Source organism: Engystomops pustulosus, chromosome 5, assembly GCF_040894005.1.
Source record: "Engystomops pustulosus chromosome 5, aEngPut4.maternal, whole genome shotgun sequence".
Classification (NCBI taxonomy): domain Eukaryota; kingdom Metazoa; phylum Chordata; class Amphibia; order Anura; family Leptodactylidae; genus Engystomops; species Engystomops pustulosus.
Genome location: NC_092415.1, coordinates 10,692,612 through 10,712,296, shown reverse-complemented (window position 1 = coordinate 10,712,296; position 19,685 = coordinate 10,692,612). Strand labels below are relative to the sequence as shown.

The 19,685-nt window shown below is 44.1% G+C and overlaps 1 protein-coding gene across 3 annotated transcripts in view; it reads left to right on the top strand.

Moving 5' to 3' along the window:
* Positions 1-19,685, top strand: part of KHDRBS3 (KH RNA binding domain containing, signal transduction associated 3) — an 89,428-nt gene that overhangs the window by 20,616 nt on the left and 49,127 nt on the right. For 2 of the 3 annotated variants that reach the window (XM_072151144.1, XM_072151143.1), the window contains exon 2: positions 1,606-1,779. The exons of the other annotated variant lie outside the window; for it this stretch is intronic. In XM_072151144.1, the coding sequence (XP_072007245.1) occupies positions 1,606-1,779 (174 nt within the window). The remainder of the gene's footprint in view (positions 1-1,605; positions 1,780-19,685) is intronic. 3 annotated transcript variants of the gene reach the window in all.

Sequence of the window (19,685 nt, the reverse complement as noted above, 5' to 3'; positions counted from 1 at the left end):
TCTCTCCATGGATAGTACCAAACACTGTCGCACAACACATCTGTGGTAGGACACACCCCCAATGCACTTGCAGAACACACAATGACGGAATATAAGTTCATATTACACAGTCCTGCTGCTACTAACAACATAAACTAAGGTTTGATTACACATCTCTTGAGGAACAAAACCTAACTGGCTGCAGTCGTCATGGTCACACCTGCTGACACATTCCCTTTAATGTTAACCAAGCCACCTTACCCTACAGCTGTCTGTAGAAAAGTGATGCATAAATGGCCTTGTAGCCATATGATTGCAGTAGGACCAGCACTAATCTGATAATAACCAATCCTAAAGAAGTGGTAAAAATATCCCTTTAATGTGGCCACAAGTTTTATGGATTCCATGTGCATTTGAACCTCCAGAGCTAAATCGCCTTCGTTCAAGACGTATGTGTAGGGTCTATCAGATGAGAGCAGCAACAATCTCTATAATATATATAGTCCAAAGCCCTGGGAGATTTATAGTAGAATTTATTAAGATTGCATCGAGTTCTAAATCTTTCAGGTTCCGCTCTAGACATAGTGTGACCTTATCTTAACCCCCGGTGACCCTCTCACCCCTGCGCCTATTATGTGGCTTACTTTCTGATTAGATGGAGTAAACCACTTGCGTTACTCCTGTGATGGAGTTAATATAATATCGAAAATCTCAAGCCGTCCCAGAGGAGTCTACAGCATAGACATAACCGGCTCTTCTATAGGACTGGGCTACCCAGAGGCATCCGGTGCGAAACGGACCCATCGCTGATCCCACAGGGAAATAAAATATTCTGTGTATTTTTTTTTTTTATTTTTTTGGTTTCCTCCTTTTAATAACTTTATCATAATCAAGAATTTTATTTTAGACATTTTTGAGTTAAGAATCAATTAGAACTAGATCATTCTAGTAAATGTATAAATAACGTGTAGAAAAATTAGAAATTACATTTTTGTAAATAAGTGGAAATTGTCAACGTGAAAAATGTCTTTTGGTGTTGCTTAACGTTTGTAATTTGACATTTTGCAATAAAGCATTAATTTAAAAAGTGTCTAAAACTAATATTAGTGAATAGTCTCAATGAACATGAATTTTGTTAAAATGAACAAAAATTTTGTTAAAATGATGTCAAGGTAAATAAGAGAAAAATTGTTATACTGTAAACAAAGGGAGGAAAATTGCATAGTTCTTAAGAAACGTGTGTTTTTTGTTTTATATATATATATGTATGTATGTATGTATGTATGTATGTATGTATGTAGGTCAATGAAAATAAAAATTAAGTCGTGTTCTACATGAGAATTTTTGGCTGTAAATAAAAATTTACAAAATATTATAAAAACTATAACTAATTAAACATACATAGATATTATTGTCACACTATCCTTTGTTATATTGTCATTCTAACTATCGCTTTAATTAAAAAAAAATTAAAAATTAATTAAAAAATGCATGCCGTAAAATATTAAAGGTGATTGTGTCTTCATTTGAACAGTCATTCCAGGCAGGACTGGAAATTTTTTTTTGAGGCCTGTTGGAAGGTGACATTGTGTGACTTACTGAAAAATGGCCTTTATTATGTCACAGATCAACTGAAACCTTCATACGCTGCTGTCCCTCCAAGCAAGACTGACTCGCATCCCGAGGAAGGTCTCAAATCAGACACACTTGACAGAGCTCAAGATCCTTCTGAGAGCCAGCAGCCTCCCTTAATCAAGCATGCAGCGAAAATGATACTTACACTGCTGGATTCCATTACAGGTGACCCGCTCGCACACGGCACACGCTATGAACACGCCATAACACGTGCATGGCAGGACCACTGGAGGCTCACAGGACTCGGGGGCAGAATAACACTTCCTGTTGAAATGTTAATTTGTGAGGAACATCTCATCATGACCATGACACATCTCATCTGACATCTTACTGTTTTCCATATTCTTCTTAGCTGGGAGCAGACTTGTACATTGTTATTAGATCCATATGGAGTTTTTGCACCTTAATAACGAACATAGAATGATGATCAATTTAGTTAATTGGACTTTGACTTGTTATATGTCCAGACTGTTTGTGTCCCAAAGAACCAATAGTAAGGATTTGTTTGAGATGCCATGTACCTTAAAGGGGTATTCCAGGAATCAGCATAATTCATATACAAGTGGGCACTCAAAATATAAGCTTATATGTAATTAGTTGTTATTTAAAATTTTGCTCCCCTCAGCAGAAAATGCTGGTGACATAGACTGTAATGGAGAATTAAAATGCTACTGGCCCTTTAATCAGTCCGTTAATTTCCTCTGCACGTCCGTTGCAGGACAGAAGATGGCCGCCGGTCACATGTTCACATCACATGTCCTACACCTGCCTGGGCAGGTCATGTGATCCCCACTATGTTTGGCTGTTGTTGGTTGAAGTGCATCCAGTATGGTCAGTGTTGTGGTGATGGCAGTTACACATCATTACTATGGTAACAGAGCAAGAAAGTTTGTTATATCATCAGAACATAAGTGGTAGGAGGAGTTACTGAGAACTAAAGGATCATGGGACTTGTAGTTTCCAGTGGCGGCCATCTTAGTAATAACTCCACCTACTTTAGAGAGGCCATAAACTTTGTAAATCATAAAATCAAATTATTTAAGCTCCGTTTTGGGACTAATGACATTGAGTATTGTTGTATTCATTTAGTTATATCATCACTGGTTTTTGTGTCAGACGTTCATATTCCCGGAATACCCCTTTAAGTCCAAGACCTGCACTGTTCTGTTATAATGGGTTTCTGGTTAATAGATGTTGGGCGTGCCCTAGACCCATCATGTGCCCCAGAGATTTAATACTTTCAAATTTGGTCCAGTCTCCCCCTTGCTAGACCCACGGAATGTTCCAAGGAACTAGTAATGAGAAATTAACAATGTCCATAGTCTTCAGATACTCATTGGATTCTAGCGGACACTAACTAGTCTAACAAGTCAACTGTCTTCTTTACAAGACCCATTGGGTCCCTCAAGTATCTAATATCTCTTGCCGTGTTTATTCCACTTGTATATCATCTAGTCCAAGGAACCAACATTAATGACTTGTCATAAATTTATGGGAGATGTGTCCATAGAAACCAACAGTAATTCCTTTTAACCACAACCATTGGGTACCTCAATGACCTAAAGATGTCTTGTTGAAAATGTCCGCTGTGCAACTGTTCCACTAAGCCATTCGCAACAAAATGTTAGCATTAAAAGGTCCATAGTCAATCTTATCAAACCTAAGACTGGATCTGGGGGACGCTGTGGATGTTGTATATCTGGACTTCTCAAAGGCATTTGACACCGTGCCACATAAAAGGTTGGTATATAAAATGAGACTGCTGGGAATAGGAGAAAATCTGTGTATCTGGGTAAGTAATTGGCTTAGTGATAGAAAACAGAGGGTGGTCATTAATGGCACATTCTCAGATTGGGTTGATGTTACCAGTGGAGTGCCACATGGGTCAGTATTGGGGCCACTTCTTTTTAATATTTTTATTAATGACCTTGTAGTGGGTTTACACAGTCAAGTTTCAATATTTGCAGATGATACTAAGCTGTGTAAAGTAATAAATACTGAGGTCGATAGTTTAGCATTACAGAGGGATTTGTGGAAGCTTGAGGAGTGGGCAGAGAAATGGTTGATGAGGTTTAATGTAGATAAATGTAAAGTTATTCACTTGGGCCATGGAAACAAAAAGTACAATTATGTTCTAAACGGTCAATTACTTAGTAAAACTGAAGCTGAAAAGGACTTGGGCGTATTGGTGGATGAAAAAAACAAAAGGTACCCCTTTAAGGAGGGACAGGGAAAGAGGGGTAAAGGGAAGCACTATGAAAGACCAAATTGAGTCTGGATAATTGCAGTAAAAAATACTTTATTAATGACTATTTAAGACATAATGATAAAAGCAGGATGAGAATCCTCAGACAATGCTGAGGGGGAATGACAGTGCAAGGCGGCGACAACAAATGAGAAAGTCGTCACCCCGGGCAGACATAGGAGGAATTACACATGGACAAAGCATGCACATGTAATAGGTAAGGACAGATGGTACATATAATGAAGGCAACAGGTGTAAAGTGGCACACAGCTGCTAACATGCATAAACATAGGTAATGTGCACAAACAGGTAGAGATAATACCTTACCAATGAACAAAAGGATAGATGAAGTGGACCTCCACTGTCCGGGATGGCGATATCCCACACTTTATTACGTACCACATGGATCTGGACTTACTTGGTATATAGGTTTGATACCTTCACCTCCCTTCTCTCTCCCTTCCTGATTCTCCTGTTGTTTCGTATTGGTGGATGGTAAACTTAATTTTAGTGACCAGAGCCAGGTGGCTGCTGCTAAAGCAAATAAAATAATGGGATGTATCAAGAGAGGAATAGATTCTCATGATAAAGACATAGTTCTGCCCTTATACAAATCCCTGGTCAGACCACACATGGAATATTGTGTACAGTTTTGGGCACCAGTATATAAAAAGGATATAGTAGAGCTGGAACGGGTGCAGAGGAGAGCAACCAGGATTATTAGGGGAATGGGGGGACTAGAATACACTGACAGATTACAAAATTTGTGATTATTCAGTTTAGAAAAAAGACGACTGAGGGGAGACCTCATTACAATGTACAAATACCTGAACGGACAGTACAAGGATCTCTCCAAAGATCTTTTTATACCTAGGCCTGTGACCAGGACAAGGGGGCATCCTCTGCGCCTAGAGGAGAGGCGGTTCTACCATCACCATAGACAGGGGCATCCTCTACACCTACAGGAGAGGCGGTTCTACCATCACCATAGACAAAGGTTCTTTACTGTAAGAGCAGTGAGACTATGGAACTCTCTGCCGCAGGAGGTTGTTATGGCCGACTCTATGTACATGTTCAAGAGAGGCCTGGATGACTTTCTGGAGAGAAAAAATATCACGGGTTATGGGGATAAAACATTTATTTAATTCTTGAAGGTTGGACTTGATGGACTTGCGTCTCCTTCCAGCCTTATATACTATGATACTATGATACTATCATGTGCCCCAAGGAACTTTTTTTTTAAAAAGATTCCTCACGAGTCCTAAGGATCTAATAATGACTAGTGGATTATATCCACAGTTCTCCACATCGATATGTCATCTATGTCAAAGAACCAATAGTAAAGACATGTCCATAGTACTTCTTAGGCAGATCCAACATGTATCCCATGGAACTTGCAGTAATCTGTTTTTTAGACTTGTCAACTGTCTTTCTTACTGGAACCATTGTGAATCCATAGAAAGCAACAGTTATGACTTCTTGGACAAGTTCACATTTCTCAATGTTGTTGATGGACACATCCATCTACCTTTACACTAGCCCTTATATTTCTTCCATAGAATAATGGGTTGGACATGCCCATAGTCCTTCTTATCAGCCCCAACATATGTCAAAATGAACTAGTTATGCTTTAAAAGGAAAGTCCACTAAAAAACATAATGTATCCCTAGAGATCAGTTTTTGGACAAAACCCATCCCCTTTTTACCAGAACCATTGTGTCCCAAGGGCCTTAAAATAATTACCAGTACTGATATCTTTTCCAAGGAACCGTTATTAATGATATGTTCATAGCACTTGATGATTTAATATCATCAAAAATGGCCATTTTATCTCCTCATCTGTTAAAAGGAACCGATATTAATAACATTTTAAACATGTCCATTGCCTTTTGCCGGGATCTCGTAGTAATGACTTATTAAACAAGTCTGCTGCCCTTTATTCCAAACTCTTTACGGAATTGGTATTTTAAGCTCCATCCCAGAACCAAATGCCTTGACTTGGACATTAGAACAAGACTAGATTTGGGTCCAAGTGCTTGGAAACCTAATATACCTCGGAATGAAAGTGCTTCCAACCTTTATCGCTCTACTAGACAAACCCAACAATTTAAAGATGGTGGTAGCAATAAATCCATTGGACATTAGAGGGGATCAGAATGTCTCCTGGTTAGAAGCTCAACCAGAGAGGAGCCTCATTTTAATCTTTTCTATGGAGCCCCTTTCTTTAAAATGAAAGACCCTCGTTGTAAAATTTCAGAATATTAACTCTTTATACAGTCGTTGCATTTTCCATTTAAAACCTTCATACCAGAATGTTTTTTTCACCTTGGATCCATTTGTTTTTGAAATGTTTGGCCAAATTCTCATCTACAGAGCCCTCCGATTTGCACGTCGTAATCCTCCTTGTAGGTTATGGATTTTTCTTATTCTGTTTGATGTGTGCTGTGTTTTCCATACTCCGCTGGTTCTTTTGGAAGTTGGACAAAAAGCTCCTAATTGATGAATAAGATGAGAATTTGTGATGGTTTCTCAAACTGTACATAATTACAGTCTGTTCTCGCCCATGAAGATCACTGGGTTGATAATCATCCTTCGCTTTGATCTCTCTGCCTCAATAATTAATTCCTAGATCATTTCTCATTTAATGACCAACATTTTTAAAAACTTATCAGCCCCACCAGGCGCCAAACACCTTGAAAGAGTTAAGATGGATATTGAGGCTTCACAATTAGATTTTTTTTTTAATGAGTACGATCTGAACAGAACTAATCTCTCTTGGATCATTACTTCACCTAATCACAAAGACTATTTTTTAATTCAAATCCGGGCAGATTTCTAGTTGGTGGTTCTCTGGAGATCGGTAATTGGATACAACGTCTGGGCTTTGTGCTGTACACCTAATGGACTCTGCAATTAAGAGAGAAATGTAGCTTAACCCTTAAGGTTGACCTGGCCAAAAAATGTATTTGTGTTTGGAATTATTCATCCAAAGTATCTGAAGCTTTGTTTACGAGATGATTACTTTTGTATTTCTTCTCTATTCAACTTTGAAATACTAGAGGGAGTGGTGAGGTAGTCTGCATCCAGTGTTAGGTCTTGCCCCTTGAGAGTTGTGTAATCATTCCTTTCTGCATGTTTTTAGTAGCAGCAAGACTATGAAAATTGAGATTTTATTTCTAGCCTGTAGCTCTTCAAGGGCTCCTTTGTGGTCTTTTAGCCTGAAGAGCTTTCTACTGTTAAGAGCTCCACCTCTTTGTTGCTGTTGTAGTAACCAAATGGAATCCAACAACAGCTGTTACTCAGAGCAGAGAGCAGGGGATGTGGAGCAAATCTATACATAGAGCAGAAAGCTCTTCAGGTTAAAAGATTTCCAAATGCCATTGCAGACTTAGATCGAGAGTTCATGTTTCATAGTCTTCCTGATACTTACAACGTAGACAATGGTATGGTTCCACATCTCTCCAGATAGCCAACAATCCCTGCAGTTTACATTACATATGTATTTCCTACATCTGGTAAGGCATTAAAAACTAATTTGGGCTTATTTTTATTGTAACATTAATAACAAAATGTCCAAAATTATGAGAATTGCCTCTTTGGTGCATGTATTGACCCTTTCTGAACATGGTCTCATGCCATGACTAACCACGTAGAAGGGGAAAGAAATAGTCTTTATTCTTCACTCCAACTAATGATGTGGTGATGATTGATGGAACAATGAATCTGCTGTGTACAGAGAAACATCCCTGTGATGGCTCAAGGCTATTTAATGGGTCAGACATTGACTTACACGGTAGTTCTCTATAGATGAGGGACTGCTGTGTCTCAACACAGGAAAACCCTCTTCCCTGGCTTGGCCACCTGAAAGGAAGGCAGATGGAAGTAACATGTATCGCCCTTTCAGTTGTATTCTGGGACTTTCAACACAACGAATATATGGAACAATGTTGTTTTTGTTAAATTTCAAAATTTTTTTGAAATCCCTTAGGCTATACTGCTCCAATGATTGTACTGATTTCTTCTAAATACTACTGATTGTGAGATCTCTAATGTGTTTGTCTATTTTATGGGGCTGCTTAATCAACAAGGGACCAATGATGGGAGACGAACTGATAAAATGTGTAATGTTTTCTCTTGGATATTTCTCAGTATAGTTGTCAGGTTCGCTAGGGAGAATGCTGGGACTTCTGGTGGTGCCAGCAGCGTTCTCCGAACCCCGGCGCGTGTCCGCGCAAACTCCACCTCTCGTCCTGGGCAGCGGCTGCTAAGATCTCGCGCTGTCTAGGAGTGGCTGGGACTTGAACCTCTGCTTGGTGCCTGTTGTTCTGCACCGTGAGGGGTTAATTCCCAGATGCTGTCCAGCTCCTATCAGGTTCTGGAGGTGGAGTTCTGGCTGCATAAATTGCAGCTTCACTAGTCACCTGTGCCAGTGTTTGAAATCTCTTTCTCCACTTGCTTGCTGCACTAGGTTGTATTGCTCTGTATCTGTATTGTTGTTACCTCGGCTAGTTTTTGACATTGACTATTTGCTTACTGACTTTGCTATTGACGTACCCTCCCGTTGTGACTCCGGCTAGTTTACGATTCTTTTGTGTTTTATGTTCGTCAGTCTGTTTGTATATCCCTTCCCGCACTTAAACCAGAGTATTCCGAGTCTTCAAGTAGTCGCCCCACGGTTTAGCGTGGGGGGGCTATAGGAAGGGACAGAGGCTGGGGCAAGCTCAGGGCACACTATCCCCTGTCTTTTGTGTACCCAATCCTAACAGAAACACTGGCCCCTCACAGGTCTGCATCCTGTATCCGACCTGCTACATTCTCTCCTTCCATGGAGCCTTTGTCAGCTGTGGTCGCTCAGGTCCAGACCCTAACTCAGCTTGTTCAGGATCTAGCTTCCCGTCTCCAAATTCAGGAATCTATGCAGGTTCCACAACAGACATCACCGCAGGATCCACTGCCACCCATGCCTGAACCTAAGGTTCCTCTCCCTGATGTGTTTTTTGGTGACCGTAAGAAATTTTTTTCATTTCGGGAGGGCTGTAAACTTTACTTTTCTTTACGCCCTCGTTCATCGGGCACAGAGATTCAAAGGGTGGGCGTGGTAATTTCCCTGTTGCGTGGGGATCCGCAAAATTGGGCTTTTTCTCTCCCACCTGACTCTCCATCCCGTTCTTCTCTTGACGCTTTTTTTTCTGCTTTAGGCCAGATTTATGACGAACCTGACCGCCGAGCACTTGCAGTTTCCCACCTTAGATCTCTGTGTCAGGGAAAACGGACAGCAGAAGATTATTGTGCCCAGTTCAGACAGTATGTGACTGACTCGCAATGGAATGACTGCGCCCTAAAGGACCAATTTATGTCCGGACTGTCAGACCGAGTACAGGACTTAGTCTTAGCTTATGCCGAGCCTCAGACATTAGATGATGCTATGACTCTGGTCATCCGAGTTGATCGTCGCCTAAGATCCAGGCGATCACCTCGGGTGTCCTCTGACTATCAGCCAGCGGCCAATCTGTCTCCGGGTAGTCCAGAATTGGAATCCATGGAGCTGGATAGCATCTCTCCTGCACAGCGGAAGCAACATCGAATGAGACATCATCTTTGTTTCTACTGTGGAAGTCCTGATCATCAGGTCAACACCTGTTCCAAGAGGCAGCAGCAGGAAAACTTCCGCTCCTAAGCAGTAGTCGGGGGGACTGCTTAGGAGCTCAGGTACTCCCAATTGTGTCTAGAATGTATTTACCTTGTACTATTAAGTTTCAGTCTGTTTCCTGCACTGGTCGCGCCTTTTTGGATTCAGGTGCTGCGTCTAATTTAATTGATTATAGTTTTGTCTCTCAGTTTCGCATGTCATTGATTCCATTGTCCACTCCTATCCAGATGTCGGGTGCGGATTTGACCCCTCTACAGGCAGGGTTGATTAAATTCCGAACCCCGCAGATAAAACTTATGGTAGGAGCTATGCATGTAGAATGGTGTTCTTTCCTAGTTATGGAAAACCTGTCTGAAAATGTCATTCTTGGTCTACCCTGGCTCCGGATCCATAATCCGGTAATCAATTGGGAAACTCTGGAGCTGGTTCATTGGGGTCCTCACTGTAAGGATCACCTGTCCAGAGTTTCATTATGTACAGTAGTGGCGGAAGATCAGAGTCTTCCAGGTTTTCTCTCTGATTACTCAGATGTGTTTTCAAAACCCTTATCCCAAGTACTTCCTCCTCACAGGGAGTTTGATTGTAAAATTGACCTTCTTCCTGATGCTAGATTGCCAAAGGGTCGTATATATAACCTGTCGGTACCTGAACGGGAGGCACTGAAGAGTTATATTGATGAGAGTTTGGCAATCGGACATATCCGTCCTTCTGAGTCGCCCACTGGGGCCGGGTTCTTTTTTGTTGAGAAAAAAGACGGTGGTTTACGGCCGTGTATTGATTATCGAGAATTAAACAAGATAACGGTAAAAAACTCAGGTCCTCTCCCCTTGATCCCGGATCTCTTAAATCAGGTTTCTGGGGCCCAAGTTTTCTCCAAATTAGATCTCAGAGGGGCTTATAACCTGATTCGGATCCGGGAAGGGGATGAGTGGAAAACCGCATTTAATACACCTTTGGGACACTTTGAATACCTGGTTATGCCCTTTGGTTTGAGTAATGCCCCAGCGGTTTTTCAAGGGTTTATGAACTCCATCTTTCATGATTACATCGGTGTGTTTATGGTGGTTTATCTAGACGATATTTTGATTTTCTCTCCTGATATGGTTTCTCACCAGCAACACCTCCGCCAAGTACTTACCAGGTTGCGCAAAAACCACCTCTTCGCTAAGCTGGAAAAGTGTGTTTTTTGCGTCCAGAAGGTTTCCTTCTTAGGTTATGTTGTGACTCCCTCTGATGTACAGATGGATCCGAGTAAGGTTCAGGCGCTCACGGACTGGGTTCGGCCTACCAATCTTAAGGCCCTACAACGTTTTTTAGGTTTCGCTAACTATTATCGGAACTTTATAAAGAACTTTTCCGTGATCGCCAAACCCCTCACGGATCTAACCCGTAAGGGTGCTGATCCGAACAATTGGTCCCCTGCCGCTTGCTCAGCGTTTGAAACTTTAAAAGCGGCATTCTCGTCAGCCCCAGTCTTGGTTCAACCTGACCTCTCTCTACCATTTGTTGTGGAGGTGGATGCCTCCGAGGTAGGAGTTGGTGCAGTGTTGTCTCAGGGGTCCTCCACTCTCACCAGACTTAGGCCCTGTGCATATTTCTCTAGAAAGTTTTCCTCTTGTGAGAGGAATTATGATATTGGTAATCGAGAGCTCCTTGCCATTAAGTGGGCATTTGAAGTCTGGCGACACTTTTTGGAGGGAGCTCTTCATCCGATCACTGTGCTCACGGATCATAAGAACTTAGTATATTTGGATACTGCTAAACGTTTGAACTCACGTCAGGCTAGGTGGGCCTTGTTTTTCTCTCGCTTCAATTTTGTGGTCACCTACCGACCTGGGTCAAAAAATGTGAAGGCTGATGCCTTGTCCCGTAGCTTCGGGACTCCTGAGCTTCCAGAGGCTACTGACAGTAATATTTTGTCTCCAGGGGTTGTGCTGGCAGCTGTCTCCTCCCACCTCTCCTCTCAAATTTTAGCAGGACAAAGATCTGCACCTAAAGACCTTCCGGAAGGCAAATTATTTGTTCCTCTTTCTTGTCGTTTGAGAGTGTTGGAGGAGACGCATTGCTCGGTGTTGGCAGGTCATCCGGGAATGCGGAGTACCTTGGATCTCTTGAAGAGAAGTTACTGGTGGCCTCACATGACTAAGGATGTGCACGCATTTGTCCAAGCCTGTCAGGTCTGTGCGCGAGGAAAGACTCCCAGGAGACGTCCTGAGGGGCCTCTTCTTCCGCTTTCAGTTCCCACCAGGCCGTGGTCTAAAGTGTCTATGGACTTTGTCACTGATCTGCCAGCGTCTCAAGGCTGTACAGTGGTTTGGGTAGTAGTGGACCGTTTCTCTAAAATGGGACACTTTGTTCCATTAAAAAAGTTACCTTCAGCTGAAGAATTAGCTGAATTGTTTATACAGAATATTGTACGCCTCCATGGTATACCAGATGATATTGTGTCAGATAGGGGCGTACAATTTGTTTCCAAATTTTGGCGAGCATTTTGTTCTAGACTGGAAGTTAATTTATCGTTCTCGTCGGCGTTTCACCCTGAGTCTAATGGTCAGTCCGAGAGGATGAATCAGGAGATGATTCAATATCTGCGACTCTTTGTCTCGGACAGTCAGGACCAGTGGGTGAAATTCCTTCCGTTGGCAGAATTTGCTATTAATAACCACAGTAGTTCTTCCACACAGGTATCTCCGTTTTTCTGCAATTATGGTTTTCATCCTCGTTTCTCTTTTTCATCTGTGCCTGTCTCTAATATTCCTCGAGCGGAAGCTATTACATCCAAGTTGCGCTCACTCTGGTCACAGGTTCGGGGGAATATTCAGAGGGCACAAAATTCTATGGCCCAACAAACTGAAAGAAGGCGCACTAACTCCGATACGTTTGTGGTGGGGGATAAAGTGTGGTTATCCACGAAAAACCTTAAATTGAAGGTCCCCTCTTTGAAGTTTGCTCCCAGGTTTGTGGGTCCGTTTGTTGTTACGCATATTGTTAACCCGGTTTCCTTCAAGATTACACTTCCAGCAGGGTGGCGGGTCCATAACACCTTCCATAAGAGTCTTCTGAAGCGCTATGTTGAGCCTGTTTTGCCTCTTTCTGACCCTCCTTCTCCATCTATTGTGGAGGGGAATCTGGAATTTGAGGTAGAAAAAATTGTGAATTCCAGATGGGTAGGTAACTCCCTGCAGTACCTGGTCCATTGGAAAGGTTTTGGTCCTGAGGATAGGTCTTGGGTTCCGGCTAGAGATGTTCATGCTCCACGGTTACTCAGGTTGTTTCATCAGACCTACCCTCAGAAGCCATCTTTAAGATCTAGGGGTCCGAAGGCCCCCCGTCAGGGGGGGGGTACTGTCAGGTTCGCTAGGGAGAATGCTGGGACTTCTGGTGGTGCCAGCAGCGTTCTCCGAACCCCGGCGCGTGTCCGCGCAAACTCCACCTCTCGTCCTGGGCAGCGGCTGCTAAGATCTCGCGCTGTCTAGGAGTGGCTGGGACTTGAACCTCTGCTTGGTGCCTGTTGTTCTGCACCGTGAGGGGTTAATTCCCAGATGCTGTCCAGCTCCTATCAGGTTCTGGAGGTGGAGTTCTGGCTGCATAAATTGCAGCTTCACTAGTCACCTGTGCCAGTGTTTGAAATCTCTTTCTCCACTTGCTTGCTGCACTAGGTTGTATTGCTCTGTATCTGTATTGTTGTTACCTCGGCTAGTTTTTGACATTGACTATTTGCTTACTGACTTTGCTATTGACGTACCCTCCCGTTGTGACTCCGGCTAGTTTACGATTCTTTTGTGTTTTATGTTCGTCAGTCTGTTTGTATATCCCTTCCCGCACTTAAACCAGAGTATTCCGAGTCTTCAAGTAGTCGCCCCACGGTTTAGCGTGGGGGGGCTATAGGAAGGGACAGAGGCTGGGGCAAGCTCAGGGCACACTATCCCCTGTCTTTTGTGTACCCAATCCTAACAATAGTTCAATAATATTCTTTGAAATTTTTTGTAATGTGTTTTTCCTTATCTTTTCATTCTGGTAGGACACGTCATGATAGTGTTTTATTTGAGGGTTTGGATACATTTTTGCTGTTTTTAGACTGTTATGACATCGACGTATAGAGGAAAATTTGGCATCATTTAAAAGAACTCCGTTGCCGAGGTCCGCCTTGCTATATATTGCATCAATTTTATGACGTTTTGAACATGGTTTTATATAATTGAACCGATGTTCTAAGATGCTTCTCTACTATTGTGGCAGCATTTACTGGAGTGAGATTGTAACTAGAATTAGAAATATCTGTTCCCGAACCCCCACCAGCAACGACTGTGATCAGTGATGACACCGGTCACTGGTGTAAACCAGCAAAGTCGTCGGCAGCATTTTAAATAAATGGCGCCACCATTTTGGGGAGGGTTCTAGCTCTCGATGACTTCATCTGGGAGCAACTGTCCTCCCCAAAACAGCTGAGACCTGATCCATCTCCATGTTAATGCCGGCGTGCATGCCCTCCATTGATGAAGTTCTAATGAGCTTCGGAATCAAAGTTGGAAGAACCAAACGGGAAAAGTTCAGTGCAAACCTGAACTTTGCATTTCGGGTCCGTTCAGCACTAATTGTAACATTTTAACACATTTTTAAATTGGGTTTTTTTTATATAATTCTTGTGTACATAAGCTCAGCAAACTACTGACTGCACATTTTCCTATAAGTAGAGTTGTGACAATGGCAAAATATTAATAGTTATACAAATTTACTTGCACAAAGTTACAAAACACTAGATTTGATATCGGGTTTTATTTTTAGTGTAGTAAGTGTAGACACACTCAAGAAACTTGCGGTGGCATAAGATCCCGTGTGTAGAGGTTTCTAACTATGTATAAACTTGTATATTCAATGACTATTTTGCACATTTCTGGAAATAAAATACTTCAGCCATCACTATATTTGATGTAGGTCATCTACACGTCCAAATGATGATCTGGGTTATAATAATGTGCCACGTAATGGAGGATTGTGGTCACGGGAAATGTGGGTTTTTTCATGGGTTTCTCACTATGGGGAAATTATCACTTATTCATTCAAAGGGGATAAATGTGTGACCACTGGATGCCGGAGTGATCCCTCAAATAGGGGGCAAGGGTCATATTTGGACTATACAAACTGTGAGGAAAATATAATTATTGGGTAGCTTCCAAAAACCAAACTTTAGTAAGTAGAATTTATGGGGTTTCTTTATCAAGTATTATAGATAATTACTAGAGATGAGCGAGCACTAAAATGTTTGGGTACTCGTTATTCGAGACGAACTTTTCCCGATGCTCGAGTGCTCGTTTCGAGTAACGAGCCCCATTGAAGTCAATGGGAGACTCGAGCATTTTTCAAGGGGACCAAGGCTCTGCACAGGGAAGCTTGGCCAAACTCCTGGGAACCTCAGAAAAGGATGGAAACACCACGGAAATGGACAGGAAACAGCAGGGGCAGCATGCATGGATGCCTCTGAGGCTGCTTAATCGCACCATTATGCCAAAATTATGGGCAACAGCATGGCCATGACAGAGTGACCGAATGAGGCTAGATAGCATCTAAAACATCCAATAATTGACCCTGACACTATAGGGGATGGCATGCAGAGGCAGCGGCAGCGGCAGCAGCGGCAGGCTAGAGAGTGTCATGGCAACATACCCTAAATGGACTCAGGCTTCAAACCAATGGGAACCAAAGGAACCAAAGGAGGTGAGCAAGAAGCGCTCAAATAATATCGGTACATGATAAAAGTTTGCCAGTATATTTTGTGGATTACACAGCAGGGTGGCGACAAAGTTAACATGGAAGCCATGAAAACAATCCAAAATTCTGCCTGACACAGCTCGTTTGATAAGGGGACCATGTATGGAGGCAGTGAACTAGTAGTAGATTAAAGGTGCTGCAGTTAAAACTATGTTAGTTGGACCTTGGCATGGAGCTGGCGCTCCGCTGCCAGGCAAGCTTTCGCCAATCCAAGCCCCTGTCTCTAGGCTACTCCCCAAACAGCACTTCTAAGAACCTTTTGTATAAGATCAAGTGTAGTAGCGTTCTTATAAGTTTGGGATATGGCGGGTGAGGGGAATGTAAACAGATGCGCAAGAAGCGCTGAAATAATATCCGTAAATGATAAAAGTTTGCCAGTATATTTTGTGGATTACACAGCAGGGTGGCGACAAAGTTAACAAGTTTGATGTGGAATGCCCTGTAATAGCTCTTGGGCGGTGTGCCTTTTATCGCCTAGGCTCAGCAGTTTGAGCACCGCCTGCTGTCGCTTAGCGACGGCACTGCTGCTGTGCCTAGAGCTACCGACTGATGGCGCCATGCCCACGGATGGTAATTCGGAGGAGGAGGAGGAGGTGGAGGAGGGGTGGGAGGAGGAAGAGGTATAGTAGGCCTTTTTTAGACCTGGACCGAGGTAGGCCCCGCAATCCTCTGCGTCGGCAGTATATGACCAGCCCCAGGGTCAGACTCGGTCCCAGCCTGCACCAAGTTAAGTGTAGTAGCGTTCTTATAAGTTTGGGATATGGCGGGTGAAGGGAATGTAAACAGATGCGCAAGAAGCGCATGATGCGCATGGAGCTGGCGCTCCGCTGCCAGGCGAGCTTTCGCCAATCCAAGCCCCTGTCTCTAGGCTACTCCCCAAACAGCACTTCTAAGAACCTTTTGTATAAGATCAAGTGTAGTAGCGTTCTTATAAGTTTGGGATATGGCGGTGAGGGGAATGTAAACAGATGCGCAAGAAGCGCATGATGCGCATGGAGCTGGCGCTCCGCTGCCAGGCGAGCTTTCGCCAATCCAAGCCCCTGTCTCTAGGCTACTCCCCAAACAGCACTCCTAAGAACCTTTTGTATAAGATCAAGTGTAGTAGCGTTCTTATAAGTTTGGGATATGGCGGGTGAGGGGAATGTAAACAGATGCGCAAGAAGCGCATGATGCGCATGGAGCTGGCGCTCCGCTGCCAGGCGAGCTTTCGCCAATCCAAGCCCCTGTCTCTAGGCTACTCCCCAAACAGCACTTCTAAGAACCTTTTGTATAAGATCAAGTGTAGTAGCGTTCTTATAAGTTTAGGATATGGCGGGTGAGGGGAATGTTAACAGATGCGCAAGAAGCGCATGATGCGCATGGAGCTGGCGCTCCGCTGCCAGGCGAGCTTTCGCCAATCCAAGCCCCTGTCTCTAGGCTACTCCCCAAACAGCACTCCTAAGAACCTTTTGTATAAGATCAAGTGTAGTAGCGTTCTTATAAGTTTGGGATATGGCGGGTGAGGGGAATGTAAACAGATGCGCAAGAAGCGCATGATGCGCATGGAGCTGGCGCTCCGCTGCCAGGCGAGCTTTCGCCAATCCAAGCCCCTGTCTCTAGGCTACTCCCCAAACAGCACTCCTAAGAACCTTTTGTATAAGATCAAGTGTAGTAGCGTTCTTATAAGTTTGGGATATGGCGGGTGAGGGGAATGTAAACAGATGCGCAAGAAGCGCATGATGCGCATGGAGCTGGCGCTCCGCTGCCAGGCGAGCTTTCGCCAATCCAAGCCCCTGTCTCTAGGCTACTCCCCAAACAGCACTCCTAAGAACCTTTTGTATAAGATCAAGTGTAGTAGCGTTCTTATAAGTTTGGGATATGGCGGGTGAGGGGAATGTAAACAGATGCGCAAGAAGCGCATGATGCGCATGGAGCTGGCGCTCCGCTGCCAGGCGAGCTTTCGCCAATCCAAGCCCCTGTCTCTAGGCCACTCCCCAAACAGCACTTCTAAGAACCTTTTGTATAAGATCAAGTGTAGTAGCGTTCTTATAAGTTTGGGATATGGCGGGTGAGGGGAATGTAAACAGATGCGCAAGAAGCGCATGATGCGCATGGAGCTGGCGCTCCGCTGCCAGGCGAGCTTTCGCCAATCCAAGCCCCTGTCTCTAGGCTACTCCCCAAACAGCACTCCTAAGAACCTTTTGTATAAGATCAAGTGTAGTAGCGTTCTTATAAGTTTGGGATATGGCGGGTGAGGGGAATGTAAACAGATGCGCAAGAAGCGCATGATGCGCATGGAGCTGGCGCTCCGCTGCCAGGCGAGCTTTCGCCAATCCAAGCCCCTGTCTCTAGGCCACTCCCCAAACAGCACTTCTAAGAACCTTTTGTATAAGATCAAGTGTAGTAGCGTTCTTATAAGTTTGGGATATGGCGGGTGAGGGGAATGTAAACAGATGCGCAAGAAGCGCATGATGCGCATGGAGCTGGCGCTCCGCTGCCAGGCGAGCTTTCGCCAATCCAAGCCCCTGTCTCTAGGCTACTCCCCAAACAGCACTTCTAAGAACCTTTTGTATAAGATCAAGTGTAGTAGCGTTCTTATAAGTTTAGGATATGGCGGGTGAGGGGAATGTAAACAGATGCGCAAGAAGCGCTGAAATAATATCCGTAAATGGTAAAAGTTTGCCAGTGTATTTTGTGGATAACACAGCAGGGTGGCGACAAGGTTAACAACTTTGATGTGGAATCCATGAAAACAACCCAAATTTCGGCCTGACACACCTCGTTTGATAAAGGGACGATGTATGGAGGCAGCTATATAAACGACTTTTGGAGGTAGCAATGGAGACAACGTGTGGAGGCTGCTATGGAGACAATTCAATTTGGATAGTGCCTGTATGTGGCAGTCCAAAAAAGTTTTCAAACCAGAGGAGCAGGTAGGTGGCCCTCCAGAAAAATGGAATAGATTGAGTGCCTGTATGTGGCAGTCCAAAAAAGTTTTCAAACCAGAGGAGCAGGTAGGTGGCCCTCCAGAAAAATGGAATAGATTGAGTGCCTGTATGTGGCAGTCCAAAAAAGTTTTCAAACCAGAGGAGCAGGTAGGTGGCCCTCCAGAAAAATGGAATAGATTGAGTGCCTGTATGTGGCAGTCCAAAAAAGTTTTCAAACCAGAGGAGCAGGTAGGTGGCCCTCCAGAAAAATGGAATAGATTGAGTGCCTGTATGTGGCAGTCCAAAAAAGTTTTCAAACCAGAGGAGCAGGTAGGTGGTCCTCCAGAAAAATTGAATAGATTGAGTGCCTGTATGTGGCACTCCCAAAAATTGTTGAAAACAGAGGACCGGGTCGGTGGCCCTCCAGAAAAATTACATGCATAAAGTACTATAGCTAGAGCCAGTGGGCCCTGTCAAAAAATAGCCAGTTTCCTCTGCTTTACTGTACAAAGAGGAGGAGAAGGAGGAAAATGAGGAGGAGGAGGAGTGGATAAATTATTCAGGTTGAGCTTCCTTCACCTGGTGGAGATTGGAAATTATGAGAAATCCAGGCTTTATTCATTTTGATAAGCGTCAGCCTGTCAGCGCTGTCAGTCGACAGGCGTGTACGCTTATCGGTGATGATGCCACCAGCTGCACTGAAAACCCGCTCGGACAAGACGCTAGCGGCAGGGCAGGCAAGAACCTCCAAGGCGTACAGCGCCAGTTCGTGCCACATGTCCAGCTTTGAAACCCAGTAGTTGTAGGGAGCTGTGTGATCATTTAGGACGATGGTATGGTCAGCTACGTACTCCCTCACCATCTTTCTGTAAAGATCAGCCCTACTCTGCCGAGACTGGGGACAGGTGACAGTGTCTTGCTGGGGTGACATAAAGCTGGCAAAAGCCTTGTAAAGCGTACCCTTGCCAGTGCTGGACAAGCTGCCTGCTCGCCTACTCTCCCTCGCTACTTGTCCCGCAGAACTACGCACTCTGCCGCTAGCGCTGTCAGAAGGGAAATACTGTTTCAGCTTGTGCACCAGGGCCTGCTGGTATTCATGCATTCTCACACTCCTTTCCTCTCCAGGGATGAGAGTGGAAAGATTTTGCTTGTACCGTGGGTCCAGGAGAGTGAACACCCAGTAATCGGTGCTGGAATAAATTCTTTGAACGCGAGGGTCACGGGATAGGCAGCCTAGCATGAAATCTGCCATATGCGCCAGAGTCCCAACTCTCAAGAATTCACTCCCCTCACTGGCCTGACTGTCCATCTCCTCCTCCTCCAACTCCTCCAACTCCTCTTCTTCTGCCCATACACGCTGAACAGTGAAGGTCTGAGCAATGGTCCCCTCTTGTGTCTCGCCAACATTCTCCTCCTCTTCCTCCTCATCCTCCTCCACCTCCTCCGATATGCGCTGAGAAACAGACCTAAGGGTGCTTTGGCTATCAACAAGGGAATCTTC